General features: G+C 45.6%; 1 protein-coding gene across 2 annotated transcripts; it reads right to left on the bottom strand.

The window, feature by feature from the left end:
- Positions 1–142: 142 nt before the first annotated feature.
- Positions 143–13563, bottom strand: LOC6548026 (protein windpipe). Of its 2 annotated transcripts, none has more exons than XM_015156298.2 (3): positions 13300–13563; positions 10013–10061; positions 143–2920 (listed from the first exon to the last, which is right to left on the bottom strand). In XM_015156298.2, the coding sequence occupies exon 3, from the start codon at positions 2849–2851 to the stop codon at positions 812–814; it is 2040 nt and encodes a 679-aa protein (XP_015011784.1). In that variant the 5' UTR covers positions 2852–2920; positions 10013–10061; positions 13300–13563; the 3' UTR covers positions 143–811. The 2 variants fall into 2 exon arrangements, with proteins under 2 accessions (XP_015011784.1, XP_001975183.1); XM_001975147.3 differs by lacking the exon at positions 13300–13563 and adding an exon at positions 12686–12930.
- Positions 13564–19295: the final 5732 nt, after the last annotated feature.

Here is a 19295-nt window from a genome sequence, read left to right as displayed (position 1 = left end):
ATCGCTTATCTAGACAAGCTAGGATACTCTACTGTTTTTTGATACCTTTTCCTTTGGTATTACAATCATCGCTTCTCCATGGAAGATCCCGGTTTTTACCATTTTGCTACCATTTGTGACAAATTAAAGACACGCTGTGAAGTATTTTTGAAGTTCGCTTGCATTTAATGAACGCACATTATATTTTCAGGAGAGAACGCATCTTAAGTAGTTTACAGTATGTAGGTAGGTTATAAAAGTACATATACAGTAAGTATGGTTGAACATCACATGCAGATGCAGGTTGAAAGCATTTATCATGCAAAGGAGTTTACTCGTTTCCGTTTCCCGGCTCATTGACATTTCGCACTCGACGACTGATTTCATTGTTTAAACGCATATATTTTTTTAACTTTGGTATTAAACTAGATTTATGCTTAGGAGTAATTAATTTACTTATGGCTAAAACACTACTTGTCGGTCACACTTAAGAGGGAGTTGGGTGCTTAACACGAATAGTTTACTGTTTTCGTCGCGTTTACTGTTTACTTCCGCTTCACTCTAGATGCTGCTGCAGCAGATGTTGCACGTGTTGCACGTGTTGCTGCTGCTCATGTTGCTGGTGATGAAGCTGAGGAGGGAAGACACCCCGGTTCCCAGTCGCTCAATCCGATGGCATTTGTCCAACTCGAATCTCTCATCAACAGAACCAATCTGATGTCTGGGCATGGAACCCAGTTCCTCTGTCAAAGGCGATCGGATTGCAATGGGTAACGTAGTGGGGCCGAGTCGGGAAGGTCGGGCTGTGTCGAGAGTGGATGGCTAGCTCAAATCAGTGGCCATTGATCACCTGGTGGGTGGGTTCGATGGGTCTGACGGGCGTGGTGATGATGTCCCCGGCATTGGACTTGCTGCGCGTCACCAGCATGGGGGTCTTGGGCTTCGGGGTCTCCGTCAGCTTGATCTTGACGCGACCCGTCTCCGGGGAGTAGACGGGGGAGTACCTTCCGGACTTGGGCGACGAGGGCAGGTAGGCGGCGTCTGGTTCGTTGTTGTTCTGCTCGGCGAGCTGCTGTTGCTGTGCGTACTTGGATGCCCTGGGGGATTGCGGGGTGGGGTAGCGAGGACTGATGGGGTAGTACTCATGGGCGGCAGGGTCGCCGGCTTCGGGTGCCTCCTTGGCACCTCCATTGGCCGAACCGTTGCCATTCAGCAGGGGCTGCTGACCAGCGCCGTCCTTGGCGTCGCCGTTCTCGTAGGGCTTCTTCACAATCTGCGCCTCGTCCAGCTTGGTCTTCTCTCCGATCAGTGGAGAGTGCTCCTGGCCATTGCCATGTCCATTCTTGTGCAGCGGCTTGCCCAGCTGCTTCTTGTCCATGTCCAGGAGCTCCGTCTGCCGTTGGGCCTCTGCATCTCGGGCGGCCGCATCGCTGTCGTACTTGCAACGCTTGATGGCCACAAACAGCACCAGGCCCACCACAATGAGTCCAATCACGGCCAGCAGATAGTAGATGGCGCTGCTGTCGTCGTGTGGCTTGCCCATCTTGGCGGTCAGGATGTCCTCGGACTCCTTGCCGCTGTCCAGCGGCCCATCAGTCACCACATCGGACTCCAGACCAGTGCCCAAATTTGTCATCACCACGGGCACGATGTTACCTTCTTCCACGGGCTTATTTTCCTCCTGGTCGCCTTCATAGATACCGATGTTATTGGAAAAGACAGTGTCTGGATTCTCAGAGTTTTCTGGATTCTCAAGAGGTCTAGCATCGCTTTCCTCTGGCTTGCCATCGCTATCTAGCTCGTCCTCGGAAGTAATCCTTACTTTGGAGGGATCGGGAATGAGTAGCAGACCACCGCCGCTGCCAGAGCCCTCGTCATCTTCGTCCTCGTCATTTACGATGTGCTCCTTGAGCACAGCAGCATCTGCAGCGGCTGCAGCATCCACCAACTGAGATTCCGCAGCTTCAGGCTCTGCAACGATCTCTTCGGGCGATTTAAGCTCCATATTGGTTTCGCTGAGGTCTCCGGATCCCTCCACCTGGTCACCAGGAAGCGGGATCTGGGGCGAGCGCACCTTCTTAGCAGTGGCTACGGGATTGCCAACGAGGGGCAGAAAGTCCTTTCCCAGTTCCTCCTCATCCTCGCGTTCTGCAGAAACAGCAGCCGGCTGGTCGCCCATCATCAATTCGTTCTCCTCGGTATCGAACCATGGGTACTTCTCCTTCTTGCAGATCTCGTCCTGCTTCAACTGCAGCCAGGAGCGACCCCTGTACTCCTTGGGATAGGAGCAGACAACGGGGTGTTCCATGTAGACGATGCGCTCCACCAGCCAGTTGCGCACCTCCAGCGTCTGGCAGGAGCAGTTGATGGCGTTGTGGCTCAGCTCCAGCTGGTGCAACTGGTGCATGTGGGTCAGCTCCAGCGGCAGGTGGGTGATGTTGTTGTGCTGCAGGTTGAGCACCTGCAGATGCTGCGGCAGCTTCCTCAGCTTGTCCGAGGTGAGCTGATTGTGCTTCAGGTTCAGTCGCTTGAGGCCCTTGCCCAGGTGGCTCAGATCCTTCAGCTCGTTGTGCGACAAATCGGCGGAGGTTAGCTCCGGCAGCTTGTCCAGCACATGGCTCAGCCGGGTGAGGTTCAGGTGGGACAGATCGATGGAGTGCACCGGCACCGTCGACTGGAACGCCTTCTCGGCCAGCCTCAGACCACGGGTGCTGTTGCACTTGAGGTGGTACAGTGGCTTGTGCGTATGCTGGGACAAGGTGCAGCTGCAGTCCGCCGGGCAGTCGGTGGGCGCGCGAGCGGGAGTGGGCGTGGCGGCGGCGGCCACGACGAGGAACAGGGCCAACCAGGCGGTCAGGTGGACGCGTTCCATGGCTGTGCGGATGAGTTGTGGGTGGTGCGCTGGCAGTGGATCCTTCTAGCTTCCTCTCTGTCGTCTTATCTGAAAAGGGACGAGAGAGTGGTTGGTGAAAATCTATATAAGTCTTATAACACATATAACACACTCCAGAATACATTTATGATGAAAAGAGAAAAATGTGTCTACATATATTTTCCGATAATAATATATTTCTCGAAACACGAAATCAATATTTTTATTTATATATTATTAGTTTTGAATTCTATGAATGAGATGATTCACCATGATTCAGATTTTCTGCAAAAATGAGATACTTGTCTAAAACGAAATACATACATACAAGTACATACAAGTACATACATACCTACAAGTATTTTGTTTTTAGACAAGTATCTCATTTTTGCAGAAGATCTGAATCATGGTGAATCATCTCATTCATAGAATTCAAAACCAATAATATATAAATAAATAGATTGATTCGCTATAAAAGCATTCCATAAAGTACAAGAAAAGAGGGAAAAGTGCCTTTTGTCTAAAAAGAGTTCGATTTCTCCGAAGCTCGATCCTACCGACCCTACCTCTGAACGGAAACTACCAGAGCTTTGGAGCTATCTTTGGCTGGCAACCCGACTTCGTCATTGGTTGCGTCATTGCCGATTCTACCAACTTCCACCAACTTCTTGCTTCCAATGGTTTTCCTTCTGCCGAACCCAGCAAACCCCATCGACAGACGTTATCGCTGTTAGATTCGCCTATCGCCGCTGTTCAAGCCCCAGTATTTGACGCTATCTGCGCGTTGGGTAATTAATATTTCACTGGCTCGCTTTCCGCCAAACGCTCCGTGACATCAGCAATAGGCACCTGACCAAGCAGCCTGAATGCCCAAAAATAACCACTTAAGAGTGACTCAAAGCGATTGTGATATGTACTAATCGCGGGGGGGATCGGCGGAGGTGAAGGCCTTGGGCTGATGCACTCGCTTAATCAGAGCAGATTGTCAGCGGCCGCTTTTAATCCGCATCTTCTGTTTATTGCTCGCTTTCCACGAGCCACGCAAACTGATTGACGGCTGTCTCGTGGATGCAATTTAAGTGCAACTGGCGCTCGTTTGGTCGACCTCCCACCGAAGCCCCCTCCGCATTGATAAGCCTGAGCCTCTGACCGCAAAAGCTGAAGCGCTCGCACACTGAGGAAAAGTCGATGGTCTTATGTAAGCTCAACATGGCACGAGCTATGTTTATTTGTTCGTATAAGCTGTGGAGTTAGCTAGGCAAACCACATATGCAAAGTATCTTTAAGATAGATTTATATATGATGTGAATAAGCGAGATAATGGACTAATATGCAAAGTATCTTTAGGATAGATTTAAATATGATGTGCATAAGCGAGATAATGGACTAATATGCAAAGTATCTTTAAGATAGATCTAAATATGATGTGCATAAGCGAGAAAATGGACTAATATGCAATGTATCTTTAAGATAGATTTAAATGTGATGTGCATAAGCGAGATAATGGACTAATATGCTAAGTATCTTTAGGATAGATTTAAATATGATGTGCATAAGCGAGATAATGGACTAATAAGCAAAGTATCTTTAGGATAGATGCATTTATGACGTGCTTATTTAAAGGGCAACACTATTTACGTATCCATTTGCAGTAGGGTTTTCCCGCAGTGTGTCGGAATGGCGCTGCCCAATCCTAATCAACAGATAGACGAGATCCAGAAAAGATGCCGGCCTGTCTGAGTGGCTGCGTAGTCTGGGTTGCAGTTGCAGAGCCAGCTCAATTTGCAATTTGTGGCGCGGACTTGAATTATTCAGCAGTTGGACGACGGCATTTACATGCGAGTAGCAAGCGCAAATGAGCTGCCGCACGGCTTGCCCCACCCCCTGCACGTGTCGCCCGGCGGGGATGCCCTTTTCCCACCCTTTCCCTTTGCCAGCGGGCTGCCCTGGATGAACGCTGGAAATTGGAACTTGGAAATGGTCACCAACGTGCAGCTGCCGCTGGGCAAATGATTGAGGGATCCCCGCCCCGCGGCGCACAAAATACCAAATGGAAATGAGGCGTCACACGAGCATGCAAAAATAAATCTGCACGGAATCTGAGCGATCCGCGATCCGCGATGTGCTATCCGTGCGATGCGCAGGGGGAATCCAAGGTCAGTGTCATTATGCGGGCATTCGTCCGAAAGCAGAGGAGACACATGAAAAGTGGTTTCCCAGCAATTGTGTCACTTCTTTTGGCTAAACGTGTCGCCGATTGCCTTTGGTGTTGACAAATTGCCCAGAGTTGGCTGCATAAGCGGAACTTTCTCCTGCTTTCTGCTGCTAACGGGGGGCAGACATTTATCAAAATCTGTCAATTGCTGAATTCGTAATTTGCAGCCGCCACCTGTTTGCGCCAAATGCAATCAATGCGGTTAATTGCATTTGGCTAAAATCCTCTGCACCATCAGCTATCTGCGATCGCAGCTCTGATATCATAATTCGATCACGAGGCTCAGCTTAATTACTTCAGACTACTTCGACTAACGTACGCGTACCCCTTGCACTTTGATGTTTGCGGCGACAGGAAGCCGAAATTAGAAATGTAGGCTACATAAAGGCCCTAACACATCCACCAAATGCCACTTAATGGCGAAAACGAGACCAACTTAGAATAAACCGTTTGCAAATTGAGAGAAATCAGCGGCAGACAACGGCGAAATATCTTAAACGATGACAAATGTTCAACCTTGACAGAGAAAAAAAGATCCAGCAGATCCAGCGGTTCCAGCCGAACAATCTCAAGTTTCTGTCTTCGAGTTCAACTGGAAAGAAATGCTGTTCTCCACAACTCGTTCTTTCACACTCGAACAAAAACGTATGTGGAAGAGCTCAAAAAATTGAATCACGTCATGCTGCGATCGCAGGCAAAATAAATTGTTATATATGTGTATTTCTAGATTTGTGCAAATCTTTTTATACATTTCAATTAGGGCAGCACGGCAGCCACAATGATAAAATGAAAAGTGTTTAGTTGGGCTTTTGTTTGGCCATAAAAATAAATATACGGTTTTATGCAAATAGACTCGGATATTCTGGGCCACTCGTTTAAAATTCACTTCTGTTCAATTCACTTCATTTCTTTTCCGCTGCCACCGACACATACGTTTCTATCGAATTCGCAATATTTTCTCTTTCACTGGCGAGAAAAAAGCGCAAAAAACCGATGACGCCACACAATTAAAACATCAGGTGATTCGGGCTTTTACCTGGCTCAAAAAAGCCAAGCTGAAGCTGCCGCAAACGCTAATGTGTTGACCGCATTAAGACGGCAAAGCGCCGAGCAAATTGAGGTAAAAAGTACCGCCAAAGTCACAGAGATGACGTCTAACTATGGCTTGTGAGTCAAAGCGCTGGATTTGGATTTGGCCAGCCAGAGGCACTCAGTCATTCATTCAGCCATTCACTGTATCCATTCAGAACGAGCAGCGAGTGGCGGCAGTGGATAGACAAATTAGCATATTCTAATTTCCAACTGACTTCGGTGGCGGGCAGATCGACTGGTGGTTGTGTGCATTTCATATATAATGACCCACATTATCAATAAAGTGCCATTTAAGCAGTTTGCAATTCAACTGTTCAATCAAGTGCAAATGAGCCTAAACTCAGGCGTAACCTGGAAAACTCTTTGCCATATTAAAGCGCGTTCTCTTTGCAGTCTACTTTTGACTTGGGTTCACTTCGCTTTTGCTTTTGCTTTTGCTTTTGCCTGTGCCGTGCAGTGTTTAATTGATTTCCACGAATCGGGGAAACCAATCACCGGGCAGTGCATAACCGAAATATGAACATGTGAGTGGCGAGCGGTGGCCAAATACCACTAAAAGCCAAAGAGACGGGCCAAAAGTGCAGGGCGTAAGCTGAAATTATGTGAATTATGCAAAACGTGTTGGCCAAAAGCAGAAAGGCAAAGTCAATGTACCACATAATGGTCAATAAGACTAGCAGTGCCATGTTGCGTATACGACTGCTGGCCAGATACTGTGCCCCCCGAGATAATCTCAAAATTCAACGCACAATTTGAACTTGACCTACGAAATCAGCGGCTATCAACAAATAGTCTGATTTTTCGATTCTTGGGCAGGCGGCCAGAAAATGTTTGCGGCCGAAAGTCTTGACATTCAACTAATGCTCGACTCTCGCTCTCGATTGAATTCAAAACTCTCAAAATAAACAGAGACCACAAAAAATCACCGGCAAAAGAGAAAGGCAGCCAGCCTCTATAACAATAAAAATACATCTTGTTTTTCCTTCTATTTTCGGGCTGCCTCTTGCAATCTATGCAAACATTTCACGCCCACACTCGGCCCACAGAACCCAAATCTTGCCATTGTGGATGTAGGAAAATGAGGCACCCAGATACAATTGATGATGGACTCGGATGTCAACGGGTGTTGATTCTGATTAGTGCCAAACGCCATTTCGAATGAGTGTTTTCTGCTGGGAAAGCTGAATGGTAAAAACGGCAACAAGCTCAGTATTGCCTTGAAAAATCATCTTAGTCGGACCACATTATTTCTGGTCATTAAAATGTTGTCATGCGAGGTGGTGCCAATAAAAATGCTATACATATTAAACATATTTTGATTCAATATATTAAATTTTTTACAAGTGGGTTTATTCCACCAATATATGTTATTGTTACTATAATTTGAAAGAAAACGCAGGCGATAAGGTCGTTGTGATGCGGCGTTTCTCGGCACATGAATCTATTAAAAAACCAATTAACTACCGTTCAAAAGTTTAGCGATTAATCCGTAATTGCTGTGTCGAGTTATATGGTGGAAAGTTCTCCACTCATCGAAAAGGAAACGCTCTGGTGACTCGGCTTGACTTTTCATTGAACTTTTCTGGCATTCAATTAAAAACACGTTAAATTAGTCTGATCAATGCCTTGTAATTGTCCGAAGTTTATCAATAACAAGTTCTATACGGCTAAATCCCGAGATCAAATCAGCTCAGCTGGAAGTCGCGCCACGTAGCCATAATTAGCCAACTCGAGCTGCAATGCTACTTGTAGATACAGATACGAATACATCTATCCTGCTGTTTGTGCATACTAATCGTCGAGTTAAATAAATATCCACACTCGCGTTAATTGGAAAACAAAAAAGAAACGAACGAAAAAGGCATGCAGATCGTTCTGGATAGTCATGAGTTCGGTTTCGCTTTTCGTTTTCGTTTTCGGCATCGGATGATGCAATTGGCAAAATGTCGTACTTGGCTAGTTATTTGACCAAATTAACGCAGTTGTGTGGGCTGCGTTTTTCGGACTCGGATTCGGAATTGGAATCGGTGTAGCTTTTGAAATAGATTCGTGCGGCGACCTTCCCCCAAGTGAATTGCAGCCCATTAACACATTGACGACTGCTTCCGATTAAACTGCACATGATACTAAGGCGTATTTCAAAGTAAAAACTACACACTGCTCGAGGTGGGCTTGAAATTTATTCGCCATTACACACTGACAATAAATCTCCAGTTGCGCCATAAAATACCAATTGAATGATCCCAACCATTCGCTGTGGCCCGAATTGCTCTTTAGCCTAAGCATTTTGTGTCTGGCCGAAAGGCATCTGAACAGCATGCCATATAGATGCCCAGACGACGCCTGACTCTTGCGAGAAATTATTTGCCAATCTGCACCTGCGAAATTCACTCCTCCGACTGCCGTGTCCCCCAGTCCCCAGCCGCCACTCCATCCTATTTGTCCAACCATCTCACAGCCGCCGGCTTATTTACACTGCTCATCGCGAGTTCAAGTTCGGGCTCAGCCAGCAAATTCAATTATGCTGGTTGCCCAGCCACAGTGGTGCCTGCTGATAATCACTTTCATAGGAATCCGAAGCGGAAAGTAGTTGACTACTGTAATAAACTACATTTAATCGCTATATGTCATTACTTGTCAATCTGTGCGAATGGCATTCCAGGAAAAACTAAGCGCTACTTCACTGACTCAGTTGGCTGGCTGATGTCATAACAGTGATTATAAAATTTGCGAAATTATTAACGCCAAATGACGTTAGCAAAGTCAGGCGAATATTTGCCAAAGACAAAAGCCCCGAAATGGAAAGGCCAAAGGCCGTCATCGATTGGCCAATGCGATCTGGAATCGGTCTTAACGTGCTTTTCCCAGTCGCTTCGTTAGCTTCCTTTAAGCCAGATACCGAGTTTGGCCCGGGGGTCAGTTTCAAGAGCAAGTGGTGACCTTCCCGGGAGTCCACCGTGTAGTGCAGTGTAATTATAGCCACTAACCCATTCACATTCACATTCCCACTGGGAATGTTGCTGCTGTTGCTGCACAGAAGGCGGCCGTCTGGATGAAAGAGCCCATCAGTTCATGCCATCTGATTGTGCACTTGAAGAAATAGCTGAGTATAATTGGTCAGTGCAAGCACATTTGAAATAATATTCTTGTTAGCAAATTCCTAATGCTTTGGGATAGGTGAACCATAAGCTAGCCAAGTAAACTGTTGGAAATATTTAAAAAAATATAAAATACGAATGCTGTGAAAGATATGCCTTATGAAGAGCAGATATGGAATGGCGTTTCTTCCAGTGCACGAATTGGACACTCCTCCAGACAAATTAGCCTGCGGTTAGCTGTGGATGCATTCGAAGATCGCATGATCGTACTGCCGTTTTTCATGGCTTCGTTTGGCAGTTGACACGTTAAGAGCACGCACGTTTGCCGGCCATTTAAGTGGCCCCAGCATCGCATCTTGGCCATTGCCACTGGCCAGAAGATGGAGGGGCCGATAAAGCGGAGAGCGGCATTTGACAGTTATGACCACTTGCTTTATTTTTAGAGCCGAAAATGGCTAGGCCAGTTGCCAGCAGCTCGCAACGGAGCAACGGAGCAACGGAGCAAAGCAAAAGCGCAGTAAAAGCAAAAGCAAAAGCAAAAGCACAAGCACAAGCACATCGAAGCCGGCCGGCCGGCACCCACGGACTGGCTAAAAACAACAAACGCGGCCAAAAGCAACTGAACTGGTTTCCGTTTTCGATGATGACTCGCCAGAGCTCCCAAATAAGTATCCCCTTTCCGCGCCACGATCTTGACTTTGCTTTTGTTTCTGCTCGAGGAATGGCAATTTGGTGTTTGCACAACTCAATTCGTACCTTCTATAAGACATGCATGCGTCGATATCCACGGATCCTCGGGCCAGATCTGTAAAAATGAAATATAAAAGCGGTTAGGCTGACATTTTTATATCAACGTTCGAGAGTGGAGTGCACATTGGAGTGACTGGCATTGGGGAGTTTCCTATTTATCTGCGCAATAATTTCTTGGCTTTGGTTTTAATTGGGTGCAATTAAAGTCTTAATAGCCGGTCCGTCTAAATTCATTTTCAGCGAACTTTGCTTCGCCAATACACTGCCATTCAGCTGCACCTGTCTTTGGTATTAAGCTAATCCGTAGCGTCGGTGAAAGCATTGTCAAAAATAAAGACTCTCCTTGAAGTAAAAATGAAACTAATATTTAACTGGCAAAAGGTCAATGGAGTTCGCTTTCAAGGCTAGAAAGCATATAGTTTCTGTTATTTAAAGGCAGCATAAGTTGGACAATTAAGGTCTGAATCACCGCAGCCCGTCGATTCTCAGGGCGTTGCTCATCCATTGTTAGATTCGAAGAGCCAACAACCTGTTGCCTGATTGTTATGCGACGGACGTGACCGAAAATACTGTCACGTAATCCGCAAACTCCCACAGAATGTGGCCGTAACTTGGCTAGTGAATGGACTGGAATGGTTCGGCCTGATCGACGAGGTCGGAACTCATCACAACATGCAAATTAACAGCCATTGATGAACTAGTCAGCTCGTGGTCTTTGGAATCTGGTGCAGGTGGCCAGCGGTCCAGATCAGAAAGTAGAGATCACAGATCGGTGGAACAGATGTCGAGATATTGCCTGTTGAACTTGAATTGTTCGCAGAAGCGAACTATTTCCCTGCGATGTTTACTTTTCGAAAATTCCCAGCGGATAAACAATCGCCGGCCCATTCCGCTAAGGAACTCTCCATATGCCAGCCGGAATTTCTTTCATTTCAGCGAGCTTTTCACACTATCTCCTTTTTATCTTATCTCGCTACATTTGCTAATTATAGATAGGCTGGAAGCCACAAAAACCAAACCAGCAACCACTAAACACAGTCATGTGCACCAGAGCCCCGGGATTTGTGGTTCTCATTTGCGTTTTGTCGAAATTTCAGAACCATTCCCTCTCCATTTTCTAGAATGCACTCCAAGTTTCACTCAGCGAGGGGTTGCCCAACGATATGGTTTTGATTGCGCCTCGATAACAACTTGTTTCGCCTTATCGAAACACATTTGTTGCTCATCCCCCCTTGGAACACAACTCTAGCTCTGTATCTAATGGGCACAAGGTTGACGCATCCACCAAAAATGGGACCATGGAGTGCACTCCATGGCGATGGTGGGTGTGCCTTCGATATCGTATTGCCCGGGATCGAGACGAAACAAAACTCCTCGGAAATCGAGAGCCCAGAGGCAAGGCGCCAATTGGCCAGCAAGCTGAGTCAAAATGACTTGAACTTGAAATACAAGTCGAAATCCGAGCGAAGAGTTGGATGTTCCGTTCTAGGTATGTTTTCGTGAAACGAGCATACGTGTATTACTGGAAACTATGTTATTTTCGACAAACTGCCAGACTTCAGGGTATAGATAAGTGTGTCTGCGCCACTCGCAGATACTACGAGTCTATAGACGGGCACCCACCAACTTGGACTTTTTGCCCGGCTGGCTGGGCCATAAAGCCGATTTCTGGAAATTGCCTGGAAACAGTTTTGAGTTCGCAGTCGCACACCTCTGTGAATTATGCGCTGGAAATTAGCACCTTGGCCCGGAGGTGGAGAAAAACTCGGAGGAGTATTACGCAAGAGCTAGAGTTTACGGCTCCACGCGGAGCTGGACGATCCGCCCTCGCAGTTTTCGCAGCTCGGGATCACATCTCTATCTTCAAGTTGATTGATAATCTCATTACGCGATGATGTTGCATGACTCCACCCTTTTAGAGCTGACAAACAGCGCCGTCTATGATTAACATTTCTTTCTATAGCCCATTTCGTGTGCAAGTGATTCACCCTGCGTTGAAATGGGTGGCAGTCCATGGGTAACCACAAACACGGGGAATACAGCAAAATTGGAAAGAATATAGACCCGATCGCTAACCTATCCGTGTCTGAATGAATCAACCGGCTGCCGAGTGCGGTTTGCAATGGCTTTACGTAAACGACTCCGAGCTGCAGGGCGCTTAAAGCTCACATCGAGAGGTGATGTGTATATGTACATCACCTATACATCACGATTGGATCGGATCATCTGGGGGCTTGGGGTGGCTGGAAGCCAAGTCGCGTAGGTAGCGGAGTGTCTGGCGGAGATTTCACATGAATGCGTGCTACTTCTGCCTCTCGTAATAAGTTTGCAAACGCTTTAAGTGCCCATGCCCGGGGGTTAAGAGAGTAGCCGTTTTATTATAGTTTACTCATCCCTCTTTCATACTCGCTTTTTGGCAATTATATAACTCGAATGGATTGGGAAATAGGGTCAAGTTTGCCACAAAAACCCATGAGTAGTAAATGATAAAGCAATTCGGCAAGTCACTTGCTTCATTTCCAAAAAACCCGAACCCTGGCCTTTTACATTCGCATCGAGATTAATCCGATCCCTTGCGACTCAAGATCACACGCACAGTAGCGTTATATTTTTCGCTATTTCTTATCACAATCCGCAGACTGCGAGGCTTTTACGACGTGTTATCAAAGCCCAACTCACAATACACTAGGGGTTATTCGGTTTTCACGGTTTTTTCGTTTCTTATATTTCAATACAGAGAGCACTTCTGTTCAATCAGATATGTTTTTTATGCGTGAGTACGTATTATTTGCTGCTAGCACTGTGTTTGTCTTTTGTTCTGGGTAGAGTCCTTCAGCACTCGATGCGATCGCAGTGTCTTTCGGTTTGAACTGGCGGCCAGAGACTGGCGAAGATCGCATCCGCCGAGATTTCTCAGACTGCCTGCTATCACAGAATGTGTCGCAGCCGCCAAAACAAAAAAAAAGCATAAGATCAGAAAAATGAAACGAGAAAAGATACAAAAATTCGAATCTCTGAAGGGGGAGAGCACCCAAAAGCGCCGAGAGGGATGACAATGAAGGCAAAAACAACAGAGCAGCAGCACGTCACACAAGCAATTTAGAGACTCGTAAATCGCCCAATGCAAGTATCTTGATATCTGTCAGATATCTGGCGGTTTGGTGTCGATTTGCGCCCTGTATCCGAAAGATGTATGTGCATCTTTGTACCACTATCTGTGTGCCACTATTTAGCTTGGCACCAGCTAGTTGGCGACCGTGTGTGGCAACGGAAACTATATAATTTTTAATTACCTAGACGGTTGGAGAGGTGGAACTCGTAAAGCTGCCTTTTCGGATCCCCACTTTTTTCGCTTTTTGTTCAGATTCGCGCACACGCACCCGACGACACGTCTCGACTTTGGAGTTGCCCGAACTGAACAAAGCTCGAGGCCTGCGAAAATCGGGTACCGTATAGAACGTGAACCGAAAATCGGAGATCGGAGATCGGAGATCGGAGATCGGAGATCGGGGATCGTACACGACCGCACGCGGGAAGAGCTTAGCAACGAATGAACCGCCATTGGAAGCACCGATTGCGAAGCGCTACAAAACTTCAACGGAGCGAGAGAAAAGAGCAAAGCACATGGCGAAAGCTACTGGTTATGCGGAGGAAAATAGAGAGAGGGAGAGTGCAAGCCCGTAGATACACTGTATCTGTATCTGTATCTGTACCTATGTATTAGAGCTGGACAGCTGGAGAACTGGAGAACACGTGGATAATCGGCGGCACACGCGCTATGGAACACACAGAACTTTGTTTGGATTATGAAATCCATCAAAAAGCTTCTCGATTTGCAAAAATAATGCTCTCGGGAGCAGTAGCGCAAAAGCTTATCACCAAACTGAGGCGTTATCAATTGATAATACTCATAGGTTTTTTTCTAAAAATAAAGCCCCACTTGTTTTGCTTGCTCAACACGGTTTGCATTTTTCACTTCCTGCTGTAGAAGTACGCAAAGTGCACAGCTCTCGATACTAGTCCGCTTTTTTTTTATCAAAAGCTCTGGCCTATCTTATCGTTTGCCATATTCTTTTCCGCCAATCGATAAATACGCACTCTCTTCTTGGGCAACAGCTAATAACTTCAGGCCAACTCTACTCGTAGTAAAACCTCACCTACTTCAACTCCAAGTTAATGCGTGGGTGGGTTTGTTTACGTTATATTGGGTTTGTGGGTCAAAGTTAATGTTCATTCGTGAATGAATCGAGTGAACTTCAGGCAGCCCACGATCGCAATTACGAATTTCTATGAGTAGCACATACATATGAGTGTGCGCCATGTACGAGGCAGCTGAGTGGCAAAACTTCGTGTTAATACCAATGTTAAATATTTGAGCTAGATTTTATCTTATCGCCACAGTCACATTCGCCTTGTTTGTTCTCGATGAGTTTTCGGGTGATATCACCCGCTCAGCTCTCAAGACCCACTCCTTTACGCAAGATTTCCGAGTTGGACCCTAATTGAACGGATTCCCATTTTTGCAGGGAGGTGTGTAGCGCACAAAACATCATTATCTCACCATCCAAATATTCGCACTTGCACCCCCAAAACTTTTCTTTAATCGTTCAAAATTGAAAGCCAGCAAGCGAAATGCTCGTTTGCTCACCTCTGGATGAGATAACTGGATAGGCTGACGTATACCCTACAAATATCCCATGTGCATTAATTTAGTTCTTAATTCCTTGTTGATCTGAATGTCAAATAGTCCAGTCTAGTCTGCTTATGGTTTCACAGAAAGTACAAAGTATACAATATGAATATAAGTTAATTGTCGGAAAATGTTCTATATAATAGAAGCTTCTTATTAATTTATTAACATTGTAAAACCAAAGACACTAGAATAATTTCTAATAATATTCTAGTGTCTTTGGTAAAACTCTATGTTTGATCATTCAATTTTAAATGATTACGTTTTCTCCATCTTTCATTGAAAATGAAATGTTGAGAACAATTACATGTTGAGTATTATATGTGAAAGTAATAATGTATATTTTTGGTATACGTTTGTTTACTCGGTACCCGGGTGATCGAAGATCCGCCTGTTTATAGAGAACGCATAAAAAGGCGGCTAGATTTCGAGGGTGTCGGACTATTGTTTATCCCACCCGCCGAAACAACGCCGCCGATCCTCTCCAGCTCTTGTGTACGTCAATCGGTCGGAAGTGTCCAACGCCCCAACCTGGGCGAACTGATAAAAGGTGTGAGAACTCTGAATGAATTTAACTTTGGCAATGGCAAAATCTTAATTGCAAATGGGGCCAGTATTGGCGATTTTTGGAGAGGTTGACGTCAGACTGGGACATATCTATAAGCCAGGGGATCGTGGGCGATGGTCGGATATGGAGCGGCTATAGAGTTGCATATAAATAATATAATATTTACAGTCTGTGGAGCGGCTCGATCAGAACCGAAAGCTGAGCTAATAGGGCGGCCTGAGTTTCGCGGCGCCTTGTTCTATCGCTGTGTGTATCTCAAATTGTTGTTTGGCCAGCGGTCTATTTACCGAGTAATTATATTACATATTCAGTCGCTTCCAGAAGCCCTTTACTTCAAAGAAGGCCCATGCGTCATACGTTTCATTGAGTGGAAACACTTGACGAAAATTGGCTCTGTTCCCGATTAGATAGTCGTGATATTTATTAATAACATTAGCCCTCTCCGCTGACAAATATATTACTTCTCACCTCCCACAATCGAGCAATCAGCTGGCAAATGGCAACTGGCGTGGAGTTATGCAATTTCCAGAATCGCAAAGATTGTTTATTTGTCCAGTAGCGGGAACCTGGTGCCCAAGGTTAAGGCGTTGGCCTTCCAGTGAAAATACTCCTGCAGCTGAACTGAATTCCCGGACTGGCTGACTTAATTGATTAGAGCACCTGACTAATTTTCCCTTTGCGGGCTTTGCGTTGCGACAGCTCTGACAATTCGATTAAAGTTAATTTTTGGGTAAATATTGATACGCTATCTTCATTGTAGCTGCCGGCTGGCCTGTGTGCAGTAACCATTAATTTGGCTCAAAATGCCGAGGTGGAAACAGAGAATCAGAAGTGGAAAAGTTTGCAATCAAACTGGCAAATCTAATACTCCTTAGATGGGAAATCTCGTCAAATGCAAAGTAATGCCAGCCATTTGCCGGGCTGACCCACATTAATGAGATACGGACTCCGTGGGTTTCGCTTTCATTGACTCACTGACTGAGTGACTGACTGGGCGAGTGTCCCACAGTGGATCGTCGATCGAGTGGCTCCACTCTGTTCTCCGGGGACCGAGGAGGGGCTGGCTGGCTGGCTGGCTGGCTGGCAGGCAAATGAGCTGCAATGAACCGGAAATTCACAATTAACCGTCACTCCCCTCGCTCGGCCGTGTTTCATAACCAACTGCATCTGCATTTGGAGCCGACTCCATCCACAGGGGTGCAGCACTCGGATTCGGAATCCAAGTCAAAATCGTATATGGAAATCGCACGTTGCGGCTCATTGGTCGCTGGACATTTATTTTCAGCCTAGGTGTAATTTTCAGATGCCTTCTTTGGCCCTCGGGCATTTGGATAAACAAAGTTAACACAGCGAACTGAGGTGGCTGGGTATTTTAATTGTTTTTACGTGCTGTTCTACAAAGGCTTGTTCGGCTGTTGGCCAAAATTATTACTATATTATAATCTGGCGGCAACGTGATCGCCCTTTCGGCTCGGGTTGAATCAAATTGGGCGCCTTTATTTGGGGTCGCGGCGATTACAGTTACGCTGACTGGGAGAGTTCATTGGAGTCGGGACATGGGTACAAATATCTGTATGATATCATGTAAATGCGCTTGGGCTTAAGTATATAGATAACTGTAGTTTCACTTTTTCGGCTCGGCCCATTCCTAGAATGGAATGGGAACGGGATTGGATGGGTAGAGCTGGCACTCGTACGTGACAGACGTTTTGGCCATTCGAGAGCTTCTTGACTAGAGCGCTTGTAGAGGTAGTGGAATTGTGAATGCAAAGTGGCAAAGACATTAATTAACAATTAAAAAATGAAATAATATTCTTCAAGCTGGATCTCAGGATGAGCCCGAACACTTGAACATAAAATGTACATATGCACATAAATGTAATCCCAATGTGAGCCTCCTGGATATTTTGACAAATGCACATAACCCTGATTCATTACGCAAAGACTCTCTCCCGAGTTAATCACGCCGCTGCCTCGATAAATGATAAAGATTTTTCAGACTCAGCCCGCCGTTGCAAGTGCACTGGCCAATGGTAAATGGCAACAGGCATTCGCAGGTGGTCGCTAATCAACGTAATCAACTTGCAACAAGCTCGTTAGGCTACGCAGATGCAGATGCAGATGCAGATGCAGCTTCGGCTTCGACTTCATGGTAATCAGGCCACCGAGTTCTGGGCAACTTTTCAGCGGGAATCGGAAATGGGAATACTCGACGAGGTGGGATCCAGCGCAGGCTCTAGCCAAATTGGTCGCGATGCTCCCTCCTGATCGTGCAGAGAAAACATTATCTCACTGCAAGCTATCTTTACTTCTTCAAAGCGATTAAAATCAGTTTATCAAGGCGTCTGAGAGACTAGCGACTTTAATCCCCTGGCTCAAGTTGTTCAAATAGAAGTGAGTAGTGAAATTATGAAATTCACACTCATATATTTTTCTCCGTGCAAAACTGGTTTGCGAATCTTTAGCTCATTGTCTAGGCATCTAGCCAGACTTTACCGTTGCTGCGACTCGGGCGTTTAGCTGGGTCAAGGTCACCTTCGGTGTTGGGAGTTCCTGGCCTATTCCAGTTGGCAGAATCCACCTACAGGATCGCTGCCAGTGGGGGTCTTCATCACGGCGTCCATCTTCTTGCGATGCCAGGCACGCACAAATCAAATGGTCGCCATTCAACGCCATCATCATCAACTGGTCTTCGCGTCCATCCAAGCCGATCCTCTGGAGCTCCAGTGCTGCACAGATCGATCAGCGCCCAAGTGGCGGCGGATTGCCGCATTTGGTGCTGGCATCGCAAACTGCGTTCCTCATTGAATTTCGTTTTCGATTTGCTGCGATATTATTCATGCACATGCAGTGGCGGAATCAAAAGGGGTGACATACCAATACGTAGTTTCATAAGCATATAAGCATAAGTATGGGGTATATAGGTATATATAAGTATATAATTTCATTTATGAAATTTGTATATTTGCATATCAAGCTCACCAGGTTACCCTTTTCACTCACTACGCTCCTGGAGCAACAAAAACAGCGAGCCCACTGAACACAAAGCTGAGATTTTTCACAAGAAAATATTCAATGTGAAGGCGAAAACTGCGCAGGCGCATGTTTTGTCAACTGGCAGTCCGCTGACAAAAAGATACAAAAAGGCAGTCAGACATTCGGGGGCCGAGGCTGGAAACTCTGACGTTTTCGTGACAGCGGCAACAGCAACAACAGCAACTACAAATGCCCAACTGCTACAATAACTGCATCCAGACGCCGTGTTGACCAGTTACCAATTTTGGCAGCGGACTTTCATTTATTCGCGATTCGATTTTGGCAGTTTGAGATCGCTCGTTCAAAAGGGAACATCGCACATCTCCTTGGCTCCCGAGAGAAAATGTTAACGCAAATAACCAGTCTCATTTTGTTATGGCAATGAAAATCATGTTAATAGCACGCGCAAGTACTTCAATTATATCCAGCTATATACGCTAGAATATGGTATAGAAATACGTTCTTAAATTGGCTTATATATATTATTACAAAGTATCTAATCGGAAAGCACGAGAAAGCAACTAAGAATAAATTAGCAATCCAAAGATTTTAAATAATATATAAAGTTTTAGTCGAAACCTACAGATACGCCTTTTGGATAGGCAACAAAAATTCAGAGACTCAATTCAGACCTTACATTGTAAATTACATTTCGTCTACATTATTCTACATATATTATACAAGCAGACAGTCGTGGCGACATCTACCGCATTCTTACATTACTATACACACGTGTAAAATTCGGTATGGCAACTCAAATAAATACTAAATAAACGCGATAGTCCAGAAATTACGATATTTTCAAATTGCAATTGGGGCAATACAAAATTTTAGACATATAAGCATAGTTAGTGTTGTTTTTACCAATGTTCATACTAAAAGCCGCAAGCAATTCACGAACTTCGCAATTTATAAAGCATAATCGCTAGGAATAGTCGCTTACAAATCGATATAACATCGCTGAAAACATCGATGCCGATGTATCGATACTGCCC

The sequence above is a fragment of the Drosophila erecta genome, unplaced genomic scaffold (assembly GCF_003286155.1).
Source record: "Drosophila erecta strain 14021-0224.00,06,07 unplaced genomic scaffold, DereRS2 tig00000092-arrow-pilon, whole genome shotgun sequence".
NCBI lineage: Eukaryota > Metazoa > Arthropoda > Insecta > Diptera > Drosophilidae > Drosophila > Drosophila erecta.
The sequence above is the reverse complement of the archived record's forward strand: the minus strand, read 5'-3'. Positions and strand labels throughout refer to the sequence as shown.

Excerpts from the sequence above, each read along its gene's own strand:
- LOC6548026 (XM_015156298.2), bottom strand. The coding sequence starts at position 2,851 with ATGGAACGCGTCCACCTGACCGCCTGGTTGGCCCTGTTCCTCGTCGTG.